Source organism: Mya arenaria, chromosome 3, assembly GCF_026914265.1.
Source record: "Mya arenaria isolate MELC-2E11 chromosome 3, ASM2691426v1".
Taxonomy (NCBI): Eukaryota; Metazoa; Mollusca; class Bivalvia; order Myida; family Myidae; genus Mya; species Mya arenaria.
In genome coordinates this window covers 50,845,625-50,866,057 of record NC_069124.1, presented here as the reverse complement: position 1 = coordinate 50,866,057, position 20,433 = coordinate 50,845,625, and the positions used below count along the sequence as shown (strand labels likewise).

The window sequence follows — 20,433 nt, the reverse complement described above, 5'->3', positions numbered from 1 at the left end:
TCTTTCTTTATAAATCATGAATCGGAAATGTTGTCATTTTGCAATTTATAAAAGTTATCCCATCTCTAAATTTACATGTGTGGTGAATGTGTACATGTAATCACATGACATTTTGTGTTTAACATTATTAGGAGCAACTACACAAACTGAAGGAAAAATTCCAGTATTGTGCTCTGCAATACGATCAATATGGCTTCTTTTATCTTGTTGTCTATTATTTAGTCAATATATTCTATTCAACATATATATCAAACTTCAGATTGCAACATTGTATGTTTTACTATTAAATACATGATATAGTAAGCAAGTAAGATAGTTGTTTATTATAGTGACATGTGCATAACACAAATGATATTCACAATACAAATATTAATGATGATGACACCTGGCCCGTTGATATCGTGAAACAGATTAAAACAAAAGCAGAGCTTATAATGTTTTCTTATCATTTGAAGGTTATTACTGAAATTGCCAGAACCTGATATTTTTTCGAATAAACTAGAAATAATGTGGAAAACATTATTTTTGCAGGGAAAAATCCCCATGAAAGTACTACAGGTCCACAGTACGTTTCATGACTATATGGGGCTGAAGTCAGTGCTATTTCAGCCCGCGGATCCCAGGTTCTACTTTGTCATGAACAAGAATGAATACGAGGCAGTAACGGGCGATAAGATGCTGGTTCTGGAGCCACAAACCAATAACACTGTGAGTTTTTGTGGAGTGGAGTTTTGGGTTGCGCGGAATTAAAAAAAATAATCAGGTATCGTTGCATCGTTGCAATCTTATGGAAATATTATTTGACTAATCAGGATAATTTTATAATACCAGTAATTGTATGAGTCTGTTTATTTATTTTTTGAGAAGACAAACATATAATGAATTATATACTCAAATGTCATGCTTATGTTTTCAATTACAGATAGGAAAAATATTTTACGACTTTAAAAAGGAGTGCAGAGAAGAGTGTTATGTAGGTATATCAACACAAACGCCCGCAGGACATCGATGGGCGCAGGGTCTAGAGTTAGATCGGGAAACTCCAGAGACAGACGAGTACCTATATAAACACCTGCGAGATCGCTGGCGGGTGATACAGGATCAGGGCAAAGACAGGTATGTCTATGTTGAAATGGTTTAAATGTTGCATAATAAGATTTGAAACTTGGTAAATGTCCAAAATTAAATATTTATTATTTTGTATATGGCATTATCAACAATATTGTTGAAGCCATTATTAATTAATTGAATTTTATTGACTTATGAAAAATATTATTGAAAAATGTTGAGCTAGGGTCTGTATTTGCGTATCAGTCTCACTGTCTGGGAACTGTGTTTATTCATACATGGGGTTTTGATGTATAACATTCACATGTAAAAAAGAATTTTTACGATCATGTTTGTGCTTCATCAAGAAACACATGTATTATTGTATATGGTCCCTTACGCAATAAGAAAGAGCTAGAACACATATTCAACGGTGAAACAGTCATCTAAGAAAAACATATTCAATGGTGAAACAGTCATCTAAGAAAAACATATTCAATGGTGAAACAGTCATCTTAGAAAAACATATTCAATGGTGAAACAGTCATCTAAGAAAAACATATTCAATGGTGAAACAGTCATCTAAGAAAAACATATTCAATGGTGAAACAGTCATCTAAGAAAAACATATTCAATGGTGAAACAGTCATCTAAGAAAAACATATTCAATGGTGAAACAGTCATCTAAGAAAAACAAAAAATAAAATGTCACCCCCTCCCTATTTAAAAAAAATGGATGGGAATCTATCAATTAATTATATTTCCCTAATGTCTTACTTTTTCTCTTTCAGAGTAAATGTTACAATAGAGATAGATACAAATACAGTTCAGGGATTTTTATTTTCTGCTCACGTGCAACATCACTGGCCAGACATCATTAGAAAATGTAGATCTCGATTCAAGTTTCCACTCACACAAATAGGAAATATGTCAGTAAGTAACACATTTATTACGATTTGACTGTGATGTTATGCCTCTAAATATAACAAGAGACTGAGTGGTAACTATATAACTATTGTCAGACAGATAGTTTCCTTTTGTTCGTTTTAGTATACTTTAAAGCATCTTTTTGGCTTTTGATGTTTGTGGCACTAAACAATATTATACTTGTTTTTTATTTTGTCTGTTTTACGAAGAACTTAAGTCGGCTTTGTGAAATCCTTGGTGGTATTTGCCTGGTGCAAAATATTGAACCTTTGCCCCAAAAACTGTTCAAGATATTCAAATGAAACTTTATAGTCATGTTGCCAGAGACATTATGCTCATGTACAACAAGGCCTGTCACTAGGTTCTCAACTGTTATGGCCCTTGTTAGACTGTAAAACAACAGCAGACAATTTTGGCACTAGCTCCATGGCGCTGTTTTTGATCTCTTGGCTTGTACCTTTAATATTTTTTTTGGTATTATTAGTGATCTTAAAGCCATCTCTAAAATTAACATTTGAAATGAAAAGGAATAAAAAAAATCTATTTCATTGAAAACAATGTTGCGGTGACAAATGAAAACTCCTAAATGTCCCTCAATAACCTGTCATTGTAATTGATCAACATAGGTTGGTTCTAAACTTGCCCATTTTCTCTTTTTCAGACGTTAGATATACTGTTAGAGAATACAGGTGACATCCCTGTGATTGTACAGGTGGTGCCTTTACACCTGTATCCCAATCCTCAAACCATCATAGATCTCCTTAAACATGAGTAAGTATGTGTGTGGAGCCCCTAAATCATCATAAATGAGTTTGTATGTAGCGTCGATCTACATGAATATTATGTCTTTCTTTTTTTGTTGTTGAAATGATAAGTCAACAATTGGATATGTTTGAAATGTTTTAAACATGTTCATAATATTTTATACATGTAATGTTCTATACATTTTCTTAATGTTTCATACATGTTCATAATATTCTATTGTGGCTATAGATATCGTACTGTACATTGATGTGCCACTGTGTTATGTATTTCAGCTTACCATCTCATTTTTCTGAGTATGTGGAGACAGATGATCCAGACATTTTTTCACTGTCAGAACTGGCCGAGTTAAATGTAAGTTTCCTTTTGATAGTTAGATGATAAAGAAGCGAAATAACTTTCTTGTTTTCAAGGTTAAATACAACTGGGTCCATTGTTTGATCAGCATCCATGTTGCTAATTTTATAATGAATAACAAAATGTGGTCTACTGTACTGTTATGGGTGCTGTTTTATCAAGATTCTAGGATTTATTTTATATCTAGGAGATATTGACAGTAGTGCAGTACTTCTGTTGAAAATCTGTCCAAGGTACAAAATTGCTTTTAGAATTCTTGATAAAACAGCTTTCTGATTTTTACTGCAGCCAAATTATGTTTGAGTAATCAACAGCATTCTACAATTGATTGCATAAAAAGTTGAGCAACTGTAAAAGAAGAGACAATAGAGGGCAGAAAAAGTTGAGCTAAAATAAAAAGACAATTGAGTAAAAATTTGAACTGAAATAAAACAAGACAATTGAGTGAATAAAAGATGAGCTAAAAAAAGACAAATGAGTGAATAAAAAGATGAGCTTAGAAAAAAGACAAATGAGTAAATAAAAGTTTAGCTAGAATAAAAAAAGACAATGTTCCTTCTATTTTACACAGGCCAGAGTAGACAGTGCGGTGAATAGATATCGTCAACATGTGGATAGTACACTGGGCGTAGCTTCTCATCGAAAATCACTTACAGTCAGCCTTGAAAAGGGCGCAAAGGTCAAGGTGCAGATAGGATTTACCCCAAAGGATGATATTTTTAGAACTTCATTAATTATAGTTAGGTAAGGCAGACACTATGTGCATAATTAATGCTTTTATTTGAGAGAAAAATATATTTCAAGGTATATTGCATTTTTAGTAATAAGAACAAAAATAGATTACTAAATCCCATCACCCAAACTTAACTGCTAATATTTTACTGAAAATCTTTTGTCATCTGCTCAATGACTGTTAATGTCATGGGTTGTTCCAAATATTAATAATGTAAATCAGTTTTAATGTTTAAAGAAAAGCAATAATAATTAAATGGAAAGCATGAAATTGTTACATTTATCTTTCTTAAGTACACAAAGACCAAATGCCATATCACAGTACCTTTCATAAAACATCATCACCCATTTTCACTTCAACCACTTTCTACATATGCCACAGATAATTAACATCCAACATGGCATTTATACATATTGCAGGAACAATTTAACAATAATTGATGCTGTGGTATTAGAAGGCCAAGGTGGAAGAGGGGAATTAAAACTCAACAATAAAAAGCCGGGAATATCATCGCTACAGTTTGACATTGCTGAGAAGCATTTGAAATACTGTGATAGTAAGTATCTTTGAAGTGTAACATTACTTTGATAGTAAGTATCTTTGAAGTGTGACATTACTTTGATAGTAAGTATCTTTGAAATGTGACATTACTTTGATAGTGAGTATCTTTGAAGTGTGACATTACTTTGATAGTGAGTATTTTTGAAGTGTGACATAACTTTGATAATGACTATCTTTGAAGTGTGACATTACTGTGATAGGGAGTATCTTTGAAGTGTGTCATTACTTTGATAGGGAGTATCTTTGAAGTGTGACATTACTTTGATAGTGAGTATCTTTGAAGTGTGACATTACTTTGATAGTGAGTATCTTTGAAGTGTGTCATTACTTTGATAGTGAGTATCTTTGAAGTGTGACATTACTTTGATAGTATCTTTGAAGTGAGACATTACTTTGATACTGAGTATCTTTGAAGTGTGACATAACATTGATAGTGAGTATGAAGTGTGACATTACTTTGATAGTGAGTATCTTTGAAGTGTGACATTACTTTGATAGTGAGTATCTTTGAAGTGTGGCATTACTTTGATAGTGAGTATCTTTGAAGTGTGACATTACTTTGATAGTATCTTTGAAGTGAGACATTACTTTGATACTGAGTATCTTTGAAGTGTGACATAACATTGATAGTGAGTATGAAGTGTGACATTACTTTGATAGTGAGTATCTTTGAAGTGTGACATTACTTTGATAGTGAGTATCTTTGAAGTGTGGCATTACTTTGATAGTGACTATCTTTGAAGTGTGACACAACTTTAATAGTGAGTATCTTTGAAGTGTGATATTACTTTGATAGTATCTTTGAAGTGTGATATTACTTTGATAGTGACTATCTTTCAACTGTGACATTACTGTGAATTCAGGGCTCTCGCGAGGGGGCAACTTGGGCGAAGTGGTCGCCTAAAATTTCCAGACTTCGCCTATTTATATCATCAAAGCGACATTGACTTCGCCGAAAAATTTAGCACATTGTAAATATGTCAATCAGCGAGTATTTGACCACTGTCACATTAGTCAAAACACCGCAATTAGCCATTCATAAAATTAGGTAATCTCCTATTCCGATAATTGGGCCGTGCCTTCCAATTACCAAAACATCGCCTGTAGGCGGAGCTATTGATGGTCAACCAATCAGAATGTACATTGAGAAGTCCCTGATCAAATGATATAAGTTCGTCTTAATCAGATTGAAAAGGCGACATAATTATGAAAAATCTTGTCAAGCATTAAAGAAGTTAAAAAGTAATTGATATATGTATTGAAAAAACAATGCAAGACATTTTAAACATTGTTGTTTTTGAAGCAGACGGTCATAGCCATCTCGGGCCATCGGCAAGGTGGCGCTAAGAAAATAACATGACGTATCAACAAATATTTGATTGGTTTTAGTGAAATGTTCATGATAAAATGAAATGGTAAAAAAATATTTGTAAACACAAAAATATCTTCTTTTTTTGCTTTATGTAGTGTTTACTTACAGTATTTTTCTCCTGTTTATGACTTTAAAAAAATCGGCGAGATCGCCATTTTGTCAAAATAATTTTCCGAGTAAATTTCTCAACCTCCCATTATGTATTGGTAAAAATTTCATCAAGAACAGTGATTTAAATGTCATTTGGTTCTTAAATGTCAGCATATTGAAAATTATTTAGCCAGAGACAAGTATATAACAGCATAGCTGAATGTGACATTCGTACCCATCCCGAACGTACCAAAATAAGATTCGTCCCCCTACTATATTGACAGTTCATTTATAAGGTCATTTTGATTGTTTCAAATCCTTAGCTGTCTTGGTTTTTTATTCATTTTAGATGCTATTTGGAGATAAACTATGTGACATTGACAAATACACGTTTGCTGAGCCAAAAATGATACATTATTTGTAAACATTTTATATAGTTATAGCAATTAATTTGAATGTGAATATAAACTTAGGTGTGTGGTATGGCCTAGTTTTTGTATCAGGTGTTATGAAAAGTATCACTTCTCCCTAAAGTCTCCCAACTTTTCCCTAAATTGACTGAAGGGAGAAGTCACTTCTCCCAAAAATTTCAGCCTAGTGAGAGACCTGTGTGATAGGGAGTATCTTTGAAGTGTGCATATACTGTGATAGGGAGTATCTTTGAAGTGTGCATATACTGTGATAGGGAGTATCTTTGAAGTGTGCATATACTGTGATAGGGAGTATCTTTGAAGTGTGCATATACTGTGATAGGGAGTATCTTTGAAGTGTGCATATACTGTGATAGGGAGTATCTTTGAAGTGTGCATATACTTTGATAGGGACTATCTTTGAAGTGTGCATATACTGTGATAGGGAGTATCTTTGAAGTGCTACATATTACTGAAGCTTAGATTGCTGCTCCAGTTATGGTGCTTTTGTTATTTTTGTTATTTGTTAAGTTTTGATCATTTCTGCACAATGGTAAATTTGGCAGATTTGAAAGTAGAGACTTTTCATATTAGTTTAATACCTTTGAGACATTAGATAGATTGTGAACTTTATTGCTATAATAATAAATACTAATATTATCGGTTTTACAGTTGCTAATGTAACATTGTTGTTTATTTTTCAGGGAGAAAACACAACAAAAATACAATACCCAATTTTACCGTGAAGAGATCATTCACATTACGAAATACTGGAGAACTTCCGTTTTATGTTCATGGCTATAACATAAATAATGTTCAGTGCGAAGGGTATGGGTTTAGGGTTTTAGATTGCACAGGGTACGAAATGAAGCCCAATTCAAGCAGGAAGATAGACATAGCCTTTACACCTGATTTTACCATGTCTAGAGTACAAAGAACATTAACAATTTTTACGAGTTTAGGACAGGCTTTTAATTACACGCTACAAGCGACAGTTCCAATACATACTTTATCAAAATGTTCGTCATCTTTACCAAGACCAAATTGGGAACCTGTTCTTTACTATTCCATAGTCTGTGTTATGGGATTTCTGCTGTTTTGCATCTTAGTCGCATCATACTTTGAAGCAGATAGGATTTTTGTCGCTGATATTTTGAAAAGAAAAGTAAAATTGTGTAACGGAACTCCACCTTATCAAAGGGATAAAATATTTGATTTAAAGGCTTTAGGGGCAAGCACGTACATTAATGGTATATCTCCACCACCTTCTCCGCAAAATAGGATGATGCTGCCACCAAGTCTATTGAATAAGGTACCAAGACCGAACCTAGACATACCTAATGGTCATATTGAACATAAAGTACGGGACTCAATATGGATGACGATTTCAAGTATCTTGAAAAGCCTGTTTGTTAGAAAACCAGCGGCCAGAAAGAGACCTGCAAGTAATGTTGAAAGCCCACCCACCCTGGCACCTAGTACACCAGATAGTTCTCCCAGTACTGAACAGAATCATGTCCAGCCTGAAAAGGAGATTAAACCTGTAGTGCATGAAAATATATCCCCTGAGAAATCCACTAATACTGCTTCAGCCAATCCTCAGCAGCCGCAGAAAATAACACTGCGGAAAACGAAGGCAGCTAAACGTTCTCATACTGAGGCTACGCCCAGCCCTAATGCGCAAGCAACATCAAGTTATGAGAGGAAACCTAGCAAGTCAAACACTACAGTTACTGAGAAGAAGGTAACAGAAACACCAGCCACTGTGCAGACAGTGACGCCAACCCCGATTGTGACGAAACAAGAACCAACAATGATATTAGACTTTGAAGACACCAAAATTGACATTAGTGAGTAAACATCATCTAGTAATGCACTTTGTATAATGTATTGATTTTGACTTACTAGCCTATTTTTGTGTAGCTTGCAAATTTTCAAATGTTGTCTTGGTAACACTGTAAGATATTATTATTTTGTATCTGGTTATGAGGTTGAATCCTGAACCAGTTCATTAAAATTGAAGATTTCCACTGCTGCTAAGTCTAATTTGAGCAAATATGTGAATCTTGATGTGGATATTGAGCATATCATTCAGTATTATGTATCAAATAAACACTACAAAATTTATATTAAATGTGTACATGTCTTACTTTCCACCAGGCAAGGCGGGCAAGGGTCGTAAGAAGTTGAAGAGTCGCCAGGAGCGTGACGTCCTAGTGAAGGATCGCCTAGCACAGCGTCCCGCAGAGGACAAGGATGAGACCTCTTCAACCACTACTGAGTCTTCTACGGGAGACATTGATGATAAGGTATGGGGTTTGGGGGAAATGTTGAAACTGTTAATGAAATATGAATCTGGATTACAGCGAACATCTTATATGAAAATTCTATACCATTTATATTGTGGAAAAAAAATACTTCTGGTATTCAGATACAATAATATATAATTAAAATCATTTAATAAGTATATTAACATGTATGTAATTGACTGATTTTTTATTCCATCCATTTTTGTATTGATAAGTATTGATAAGATATTATAGTCATTTTTAACAAGACTAGTAAATGTACATGTACCTACACAGTTTCTTGAATAAAACAAGAATAGTTGTAAAAAAAAAGAACAATTTCGAATTTCTGTGTAGCCTGCAAGCCCAGCCCCACAAGTGAGTGAGAGCCCAGAGCCCACCCCGCCCCAGCCAAAGGCAAGCCGTAAGAAGAGCAAGGGGAAGAACCTTGAACCCCTCATCATGCCGACGGACGAAGACTTTGAACTAACCTCCAAGTCGCGTGCCTACAAGAAGATTAAGGGGCAGTATGGCGGAGAAATACCAACCAAGAGTGGGTGAGTGGGTCACATCAGGGTCAATTGTTGGGGTCACATATTATCATAGAGGAAATCTCTGTTATTTTCTGATTTTGTTAGGGGTTTCAAGATCATTTCTGAAACATTTTTGCAACGACGGAGCAATGTTTGAATTATGGAACACGTAAATATAGGATCAAAATTTATTTATTTCACGATTTATTTGATGTCATGAACAGGTATATAGATTTATATCTAATTGAGAGCTGTGAAAAGAGAGGATATATTTACATGGGAGTTCCAAAGTACAAGTATTTCTTTTTAGTGTTTTTGCACTTTTTTTAGCAATAATGAAATCCATTTCAGAACATCCCTGGAAATTGACCTACCCTACAACATTGAGAAGACGAAGAACAAGAAAAAGAAGACTAACAACGCTAACAATGATTTGGACAAGTTGACAAAATCCAAGCCGAAAGGTACGGCCTTCTGAAGCATGTTTCATATTGTTATATTTGTGTGCATTCCACTTATTATTGTCTAATGTTATGGTTGCATTTGATAGAGTGTTTTTTCTTCTTTTTTCAACATCACAGTAACAAAGTTAACAGTTCATTCTTACTAAATGTAATGCGGTGTTCTGTCGATATTTGTTTTCATCTCTGCACACTGCATTTATTTTCTAGTTCAATAACTGTTGGCTTAACCTTAATATTGAATGAATAATTCTAAGCAATAACCAAAGATTTAAACAATAGGGGAGTTAAGGACTGCTCATGACCCTTTAGACAATTTTATTTTGGTTTTAAATAGTACCGATTTACAAATTACCTACTATTGCTTGTAATTGATACAAAAGCATGTTTGATATTGTGAAAAACTAGTCGATATAATGCAGCAGATTACTAGAAGTGTTATAGTGATACTTTTGTGCTTGTCAGTGTGTGTGTACATGTGACAGTTGGTATTTGTTGCCTAGGTTACGGCCTAGACCATCTGGACGATATCACCTTGGAAACGCACCTGTCTGAGAGTGATTCTCCTGCCCCCTCGTGGGATGAGCCCCACCCCGCTTCCCCTTCGGGTTAGCCCACATTGTTATAACCTCACACATCTAGTTTCACTAACAAACCCCTCTCATTTACCTGTATGCCATTAACTGCTGTCACTTGCACTCAGTTGCACACAGCTTCACTTACCCCCTACTCATATAAATTTGTATTTGGAGTCTCATTTGTTTATCTATAGTCCCTTAGCTGTGTTACTATATTCTTTAATGTCTGTATCAGTTAGCCACCCTGGTATCATTTTCTATGTCTATTTTAATCTCATAGCCTTATTACTTTCATATTGGCTGTTGAACGGACCAATGTAACCAGTAAGCCTTATAATTGTAGTGTGGTTTATCCCAAAAGTGATGGGATGGGAGACTTTTCACCCCTTTCTTTTATTTAACTCAGAGGTCTGGTTACTTTCAGTTTGAGACACGTTAAAACCTCAACCTTTTTTCTTATATTTAAGAAGATCATTACCCTCATTATGGGATTCCGCTTCAGTCACTTGGCAACATAACTTTACTTGGGGAGCTTTTTTTAACTGCTTCTTCTCTATGCTCAAAACTGGTGTCAGTTAGTCACTGTAATGCAAATGTTTTTCTTTCATTTCTGTTGATATACTAATGCTTTTCATTTTCTTTTTTGCCCTGAAATTTTTGCATTTAAAACATTGTTTGTGGTAAATGTTGTCAATAAATGGCACCTGGTTATGCTTTAACAAGGCTTACCTGACCAATATTATTACAAAGTCTTTGTTATTTTACTGACCAGGTATACTGGTAATTAACATTTTGTTAAGTGCTTATTTAATGATTTCAAATTAAATCAATTTTCCACTCAAAAAGTGATCATGATCTCATTTTAGCTTAATTACTTAATAATTTAAATGAAAAATAAGAACAAAAACTGAATTTTACTGATCTTCCGGCAATGTCAAATTCTGAAAGTTTGAGTCAGATGAAAAGCTTTTGGTCTGTATTCTGATTTCATAAATATCTTATGTCATTTCCTTACTTAACTCCATTCTTATGTTAAGTATCTCACTGGTCATTACTTTAATAACCTAATAATATTTGCAATACTTTATTTTCATTGATTGGCCCGACCCCTGTTAGCGTATAAGTTGTATGATAACCTGTTTGTCCTTGTATGTGGTTTCTGACCTGTATGTTATAATTTAGTCATCCTTTATATATACTCGTGTGTAGCACTGTAAATATAGTGAAAGTAGCGTAGAATTTTCATAGCAGTGCTCCAGCTAGGCCTAAATAGCAGTGTGGTGCGACCCACTGCCCTTTTCCAGCATGAAGCTGCCTTTTACTACACCCTGCTGTGCCCTTTTGTTTGACCGAGTCAAATTTCAGAAATAAGTATAAAAATAATGGATGTATATAATTTTTGAAACTAAAATGACCAGCTAAGATATTCATAACAAACTATAAATATTGAAAGTATTAAGAATATATACACAATAAAAATTGAACATTGGCCATTGCAAGTGCCCCCATTAAGGCTCATTCAATGCACATCAAAAGTGCTCTTCTGCCTTTTTGAAATCTTGGCTTGAGCACTGCTTGGTATCCATACAGCACCTGAGGGATATTCTGACATGTGATGGTGGGGCTACACTTTGACCTGCTTACAAGAGGAGTCCAAAAATGTGTCATAGCACAGGATGTTTTAACCAAAATTGATTTTGTTGGCGATAAAAGAATTTTTGACATAACTATGGAATCTGCAACAGATTTTTACTCTTTTACAAGGAGTCCAAAAATGTGTCCTAGAACAGGATGTTTTACCCAAAATTGATTTTGTTAGTGAAAAAGATTTCTTCTGAGTTTATTTATTTCTGAGTTCAACACATTTTTATTTTTTTCATTATTTATATTTTGGGTAAAAATCTGTTGCACATGCCAGAGTTATTATTGATACACGGTAACATATTAACAATTAATGATGACATCCTATTTTGTAATTGTATGTACTATTTGGTTTGCAGGTCAAAGATTCAGCCCTTTGTATGAATTAAACTTGGGAGACAGTGAAGCGATAGAAATATAGCTTATTGTAATATCTATTAGGTCCTTAATTCTTAATAACATGTTGTTCAAAAAATTAAAAGCCTAGAAATTGTCAAACATGTAATCTCTCCAATCCTTAGCCCTAAATGATATATAATATGAACTGTTTCAATGTATCTTCATGAAATAAATAATCTTTAAACTAAACATGTACTTACATTAATTAACAAATGATCTTTGTAATGAACTTATGTTTTATATTTGTATACCATTGTTTGTAATTAAGGTATTTTAGTTGAAAAGTAGAATTATTAGACATTTTTTTCATGTGAATTATTCCAGATGACTTTATGGAGTTGTCAGTCCAGACAGACAAGTTTGCCCGGGGCGAGGCGAAGACAACCGACGCGATTTCCCCGCCCAGTAACCTGTCCCCGAACGGACTGACAAGCTTAAGTCGCTCGAGCAGCTACTCCAGCATTGTTAGCAACAGCAGCGGTGAAACCAAGGGTGAGAAGACCAAGGGAGACAAGCGCTACCCAGCTGGGTTCACTCCCTTCAGCAACACTGGTATCGAGGTGCCCCTGTCAACTGCAGTGAACAGCAGGAAGAACGCCTGGGGAACTGGATCCAACACTGCCCCTGGCACTCCTGAAACACTGTAAGTCGAATCACTAAATTTTTATTTTTTACAGACTTTGTTTTTTTAAGGTCATGAAAATGGAATGTTGTGATGGAATAGAATCATTCTTGAGCTCGTGTCCTGGGAAAAAACCAGTACTGGCCCTGCTTCCTTGACATTTCTTAAGCCTAACAGACTTAAGTATATTATTTTGGTCAGCAAAATTTCTTTCTTTTTGATAAATAAAACTTAGTTTTTCTAAATTATTAGACAGGCATCTTCAATTAACAAAGAAAATGATTCCAAAATAGCAAATATTTCATGAATTATAGAAGAAAAAATATAGTGAGCTTAACTTAATCGTGTTATAACAGACTTTAGAAACAGAGTTTCGAGAAATTGGCCCCTGTTGTCCATATTGAGATGCCATGAGAAAGTTTCCTTAGTATGGATTGAACCTACAACCCTTTTGGGTGAGAGGAGGGACCTATACACTTCAACCACCCTCACCCTCTCATAAGGTCTTAATTGTATTCAAAATGAAAATGCCAGCTAGTACCTTTGATTGAAATTCATATACAATTATACATGATTATATGTTTACACTTATTAAGCCACTAATAATGGTGACAGATTGATGGTTTTTGGTAGAAAAAGAGCTTGGTGGTTGATGTAGATTCAGAAGAGTTTATCTTGGAATAATAAGTTGTACCCATCTGGTCGTTCAACCTTTTCGGGGACTCTGTGTACTGATTAATGTCAGCAATTAGGCAATGTGTTCTGTTATTTCAGAGGCGGGTTTGGTCTGCAGACAATCACTGAGGGAAACACTCTGACCAGTCCCCAGACAAGCTTCTCCTTTGGACTGCCCAGTATGTACTCATAATACTGGATTTTGTTTTGATATAGTTTTAGTCATTAACTTAAGTCACTTTAGAACTTTGAATAAATAAAGATTCTACTACAATACTGTTTTTTTCAATCATAGCTTGCTTTCGCTGGGCGAGTGGCATAACTACAATAATTGGTTTTTAGGCTCTACAGTATTAAATGGCGACCTTAATTTATTCTTACAAAAAATACATTTCTCTGAAAGCAGCTTAAGTCCTTCCTACTGTTGGATCAAAAAATAAAATATTTTGGATTTTTTGTAGTAATATTTTTATATGAGATACATAATCATATGACCTCAGCAATAATTGCCTTTCTATTTTATAGCACCCAGCTCTACCACAGATTCTGGGTTTGGATTCCCCCAGGCTTCAACTGGATTTGGGAGCCTGTCCAGCGATGAGCACCTGACAATGATGCAGAAACTGCAGCTGGAGCGGAAACAACGTGTCCTCGCTCACAACCAGCAGAAACGCATCACTGGTATGGGCTTGGGGAATTCAATATTTCTACCCTTTTTTAGTTGCATGTTTTTAAAACTAATCAGCCAGCTGTCATCGATGACGTTAGTGGGTCTCTTAAAAAGAAAAAGTTTTGACAAAGGTACATTGACCGGGAAAAGGAATGAGATTTTTGAAAAGATCAATCATCTTAACAAAATGCCTGCAACAAAATATCATGAGATTTAAAATTCCAGTGAACGATTATTGATAATAATAAAAATCACACGAAGATGAGAAAATAAACTTTGTCTTAACTGACAAATCAAAATTTTACTTTTAGAGTAGATAGTGCTTTGAACTGACAAACTATTACTTTCCCAACAGAATGCATTACTTCTTACAAATATTGATTTTAAAAAGGCAATCATATAATATTTTTGTGGATAAGATGGCCTCCAAAGGGTATTGTGTGTTACAGAAGTAACAGTGCTTGTATGGATAATGTGTTTCACAATGATCCTGTCACATTAAGCTTCACCGTATAATTATATAAGCAGTTGTATGTGAAACAGAAAAAAAATGGAAACCATATTTGAACCCAATTATTTTTTACTTTCAAGGTTGGCCAGGATTCGATGAGCCCCTGCCAAGCAACACGCCCGCGACCCTATGGGAGAACGAGTACAACCCCTTTGACCAGGGCATGGCGTGGGCTACGGCCCCAGACACACCTCCTGAATCTAGTGTATGTGAAGTATAAAGCCTCGGGCACTACAGCGCCCAAACTAATCTAAATATCTTTAAAAAATCAAACGTGTCCTAACCCACGGGTTCTCAGTGTTTTGGTCATTATTAGCCTGTAAAATGCCGGTAGGCATTTCTTTTTTACTAATGGCCAAAAGTCTTGTCCGGTCTACAAAAATTACAATATCCAGAAGTCTTGTCCGGTCTACAAAAACTACAATATCTGTTTTGTTTTATATCGCACACTCATAAATTTGGTATCGATGGAAAGAGGACATTAATATGCATTCAATTTTGGAATTGAAGCCAGTACTGCCGGTACAGTAATGTGTTGAAAATTGGCATTGAGGATTTGCAAGGCACAAATGAAACCCATACCAGACAAGACTTTTGGCCATTAGTATATATTGATTGTAATACGGATCTAAGATGACAAGTTACATTTTTCACCTACTAAATCCTAACATTTTATGTTGTAGTTTATTTCAAAAACATTTTATGCTGTAGTTTATTTCAAAAAGAATGAAAGGGTGTTGCTGTACAAGTGTTTATAAGAATAATTCTTAAGAAAGTATTAAATGACAGATTCTTTAACAAGCTTGTAAATATGATTAAAAAAAAATGTTGACAATTAAAATGAAATTGTGTCATTAGAAATACCTGAATAACCTCTATACATGTATGTCATAATAACTTTGAACCAGCAATCTTACTCAAGGTAATTATATTACTGAAATTGCATATACACTAAAGAATATTTTTGTACTTATATGCTCTTTGTTTTAATCTTTTATCATTTTCAATCTATATCTCCCACAGCAGGCGGGCATATGGAGCACCCTGACGAACAGCGCCAACAGCAGCTGGAACTCTCTATTGGGAATATGGGGCGGGGCGTCAACCAGCACCAGCCCCACCCCCCTCACCACTACCCCGAACTTCAACCTGCCTGGCCCCAGCCCCAGCAACCAGGACCAGCCCCAAGAGAACCTATTTGATCCCTTCAACTCTCCCATCTGGGCCCCTAATGCTTCTACGGGCTCCACTGGATGGAACCTGCCTGCCCCTGGCACACAGGCCCCTAACGATGAGGGGCTGTCCAATTAGGGGCTCACAGGGAAATGTGGGACATTGATGAAGGAGCTGTGTCATTTAACATTTAATTACTTAAGTATCTGTTATGAACTGATTATGAATACAGAGCTTTTTCAATAGTTTTATCTTTAAGTAAGAAACTAGATAATACAGGAACAAATAGTCAATGTGATTGTTCACTAATTATGATATTAAGAAAATCAGCTGGCCAGCCTTGTTTTCTTAGACACTTATTTTCAAAGGCAGTATATTAATAAAAGTTTTATACTCTCTCTGTGTCTGACAAAACAAGGTCATTTTAAGGTGTAAATGATCATTTTAACTACATGCTTAGGTGTTTTTATTCTTGTTGATGATTTTATTATAAAACAGTTTTAATTGTCATTGCAGTCCCCCTATCATTAAAAAGAATTTTAAATTTACCCCTACCCTGTTGTAGGTTTGAATATATAGTAAGAATTTGAAATAATTGACTCATTTAATATATATCAAATTTCTCGATTTTATATCAGGAAAGATTTTAGTAATGATCGGTAAATAATTTGCTACATGTATTGCTACTAAAACAAGAATAACATCATCTTCTTCAACTACTTCAACTTCAATAATACTACCACGACAGAAACAATTAAGCTACATTATTATGCTTATTGCATACTAATTAGGCAACTACCGGTACTTGTGTAAAAATAAATCCATGTTTCAAAGAAAGTATTTTTTTAAAATGAAAAAATTTGGCACGTCTTTTTGTTGCAAGTTACTGTTCTGCTTTATGACAGTTTTTTTTTTCAGGAAAAATATTCCTATCCGATCTAACGGTTTAAAAATAATCTTTTGTCGTATAGTTTGATATTATGATAAAATTGAGTTTCAATCTAGGTTATTGAAACTTGTTTATTAGCTAGTTTTGCTCTTATTCCTGCATATATGTATATTTTGTAACCCTTCACAATTCAAATTCTATTGTTATTAGCAATGTATAATATCAGAATATGTGTGAGGGTTTCTATATATTGTTCGTTTGCTGTGCCAGCTGTTTTTCTTCATTAGTTAGAGTGATAACATACACATTGCAGTCGTTGTACACGGACTATTGTGACTTTTCTACCCTATATTGTGAAGTCAGCTTCAGGGGGAACTAAGCTATATGTACATGTGTGTGTGAAATAACCTACATGTAAATATACATGTATAATTATATGAACTAATATGTGTACATGTATTACACCAATTTTACCAGTGCTTATAATTTATGCACAATAATAAAAGCAATAATGGTTTGTAAGCTGCACATAACTATTTATCTTTAAGCCTTTGATGATTTATTGTAATCATATCCCTTAGTGACCCCTGAAGCTGATCTTCACTGATGACATGAATAATTATTATGACATATGATACACATGTTATAAACAGTGTGACGACAGTCCTAAGAATTGAGGCTTGACTGATAAACGTCCTAGCAAGGTTTAAACTTATTGATAGATAATGTCAACTATCAGACATGTTTATTGATACTTGTGTATTACTTTTGCAACATTATTTCTTTCACTTTTGATTTGTGGAAGATTTAATTTGCTAAAAAATCCCGAACGAGACATACCTGAATTTTACTTGACATACCTGAATTTTACTTGAGATAGAAGAAAAAGGAAGAAAATGTTTGTTCTAAACTTTTAAAAGTAACGTGTAACTGAAGCACTGAAATTTAGTCACTGGCTATTATTCACATGTAATTGGAGCTAGTTGAGAATTGTTTGTTACATCACGTGGAATGAGTGTTAACGATGGTGTTGGTAAGAACCAAATTGACTGTTACCCATGTTTATGTGGCAAATTGGCCAAAAAGGCAATGCTACTTCATTGATTTTTTGTCTTCAACAGACTTGAATCATTTGTTTATTTTTTAAGGTTAAATGAAATCTAGTTTTGTGATGTAAAAATGTCTGATCATGTTTTTCTGGGTGGACCTAACAGTTACAAGAAGTGCATATACAGATTTCTTTGAGACTGTTTGCCATAAAAACATGCAACACACATTATGCATTGTAAGGTTTATTTTCAAGTTTTCATTTGTTAATTTTTTGTTATTTTTATTTCAAAACCATTGGACTTTTTGTCCACAATTTTTTTGTCTAGTCGTATTTAACAAAGGAATGTTAAATGCTTACATTTTTTTTCGTGTAAAATTATTGAAATAAATGGAACATTTTTTTGTTGGTTTTTTAATTAACATTGTTGACATATATTTTTTACAAGTTAATCTTTTTTTGAAGTTTGAGTGTTGCAATATAAAGTTTGCTGGTCTGTACATTTTTCATTTTTAATACCATAAGGCAATAGTGTTTCTATTTTGTTGAAATGTTTATACCGAGAAGGTTTAAAGGTGTCTGAAGGTGTTTTGTGTTAATTACAGTTTCACTTTGTAGAAATGTGTGTTTTGACTTGTACAAGGTTTCCTATAATGACTTGATAATTGTACGGCATGGATGACCATTTTGTTGACTGCAGTGTCGACTCGGGATTACCTGCCCTTGTGTACTCCGTTGCTGAGGATTGGCTTGAAACATGTCTTAACTGCTTGTTTTCAAAAAAGGCCATTGATAATGAATAAAACAATTACTGCAATAAAACTGCCTTTGTTCTAGCTCACAATTCATAAAGCCACATATTATTAATGCGTTTTTATGCCCCCAAATGGTGGCATATACCGTCCGGTTGTTCGTCAATCCATCCTTTACAATCATGTCCAAGCAATAACTTTGTTTTTATTAATGGTGTTTTATTTAAACTTAATATATTTAAAGAACACCATGGAAAGGTGTATCATACATAAAATTTGTGCTCTTATTTCAAAGTCAATGTCACAGATTTAGATCATCGCTATACAGGTCAGATTAGCTATATTTGTGTCTCGCCAATAACCTTTTTACTATTGATTGGAAATTGAACCAAAGAATTGTCAAGCACCATTGGAAGGTGTGTTGCACACAATGATGAAGGTCTTACTTGAAGGTCAATGTTATATATGGATTTCATAGCAACAATAACTGTCACAGCCATGTATTATTTTATTGGAATTTAACTTAACCTAACCAAACTAAAAGTGTAAATACAAGGCCTTTAGGGGCAGGTGTGTTGCAAAAAAAACATCTGTGTTCTCATCTCAAAGGGCACATTTGGATGTCATTATTGCACAATACTTCGTATATCGGTCATAATGTTTTACCTTGTCATTTAAAGCACCCCTTTAAAGAAAGGTCTGATGAATGAAATTTTATCCAAACCTTTTTAAAATATGAGTTTATACATATTTAGCTATCCATCCAAGGCCCAATAGAGGGCATTTGACCATTTCTGTGTTAGCTAGTTTTTAACCAGGTTTTCAACGAAAACCGGGTTATTAGAATGAGTTTGTCGTTAGGTGGGCGGGCGGGCGTCAAACATTGGTTTCTGTTCAATAACTTTAGTTAGCATTGATAGATATTGATGAAACTTGGTGTGTAGGTAGCTTATGGGAAGAGCTAGCCTGGGATTGCTTTTGAGGGGGGTGGGGCTAAGGTCAAGGTCACTGTTACTAAAAAAAGAAAAATGGTTTCTGCCCAATAACTTTAGTTAGCATTGATAGATATTGACGAAACTTGGGTGTGTAAGTTGCTTATGTGAAGAGCTAGCTTGGGATTGCTTTTGAGTGGGGAGGGGCTAAGGTCAAGGTCACTATTACTTAAAATAAAAAATGGTCAAGGTCACTGTTGCTAAAAATAGAAAAATGGTTTCCGCCAATAACTTTAGTTAGGATTGACAGATATTGATGAAACTTGGTGTGTAGCTAGCATGTGAAGAGCTAGCTTGGGATTGCTTTTGAGTGGGGAGGGACTACGGTCAATGTCACTGTTACTTGAAATAGAAAAATGTTTTTTTGCCAAATAACTTTTGACAGCATTGATAGATATTGATTAAACTTGGTGTGTGGGTAGCTTATGTAAACAGCTAGCTTGGGATTGCTTTTGAGGGGGGTGGGGCTCTAAGGTCAAGGTCACTGTTACTAAAAGTTTAAAAATGGTGTCCGCCCAATTACTTTAGTTACCATTGATAGATATTGATAAAACTTGGTGTGTAGGTAGCTTATGTACAGAGCTAGCTTGGGATTGCTTTTGAGGGGGGTGGAGCTAAGGTCAAGGTCACTGTTACTAAAAATAGAAAAATGGTTTCTGCCCAATAACTTTAGTTAGGATTGATAGATATTGAAGAAATTTTGTGTGTAGGTACTAGTAGCTTATGTGAAGAGCAAGCTTGGAATTTCTTTTGAGGGGGGTGGGGTCAAGGTCACTGTTACTAAAAATAGAAAAATGGTTTCTGCCCAATAACTTTAGTTAGCATTGATAGATATTGATGAAACTTAGAGCGAAGGTAGCCTATGTGAAGAGCTAGCTTGGGAGGTGGGGTCAAGGTCACTGTTCCTAAAAATAGAAAAATGTTTTTCTGCCCAACAACTTA

General features: G+C 34.6%; 1 protein-coding gene across 6 annotated transcripts in view; it reads left to right on the top strand.

Annotated features, from left to right (window-relative positions):
• The window catches only part of LOC128226974 (transmembrane protein 131-like), a 51,294-nt gene extending 32,725 nt beyond the window's left edge, over positions 1 to 18,569 (top strand). For 5 of the 6 annotated variants that reach the window (XM_052937107.1, XM_052937111.1, XM_052937110.1 and 2 more), the window contains 17 exons: positions 532 to 708; positions 923 to 1,116; positions 1,839 to 1,980; positions 2,636 to 2,745; positions 3,012 to 3,090; positions 3,665 to 3,837; positions 4,246 to 4,382; positions 6,964 to 8,109; positions 8,420 to 8,568; positions 8,905 to 9,104; positions 9,432 to 9,544; positions 10,045 to 10,149; positions 12,484 to 12,802; positions 13,556 to 13,635; positions 13,982 to 14,137; positions 14,718 to 14,842; positions 15,661 to 18,569. In XM_052937107.1, coding sequence (XP_052793067.1) covers positions 532 to 708; positions 923 to 1,116; positions 1,839 to 1,980; positions 2,636 to 2,745; positions 3,012 to 3,090; positions 3,665 to 3,837; positions 4,246 to 4,382; positions 6,964 to 8,109; positions 8,420 to 8,568; positions 8,905 to 9,104; positions 9,432 to 9,544; positions 10,045 to 10,149; positions 12,484 to 12,802; positions 13,556 to 13,635; positions 13,982 to 14,137; positions 14,718 to 14,842; positions 15,661 to 15,948 — 3,693 coding nt within the window. In that variant the 3' untranslated portion in view covers positions 15,949 to 18,569. The remainder of the gene's footprint in view (positions 1 to 531; positions 709 to 922; positions 1,117 to 1,838; positions 1,981 to 2,635; positions 2,746 to 3,011; positions 3,091 to 3,664; positions 3,838 to 4,245; positions 4,383 to 6,963; positions 8,110 to 8,419; positions 8,569 to 8,904; positions 9,105 to 9,431; positions 9,545 to 10,044; positions 10,150 to 12,483; positions 12,803 to 13,555; positions 13,636 to 13,981; positions 14,138 to 14,717; positions 14,843 to 15,660) is intronic. The other variant, XM_052937112.1, reaches the window with a different exon arrangement.
• Positions 18,570 to 20,433: the final 1,864 nt, after the last annotated feature.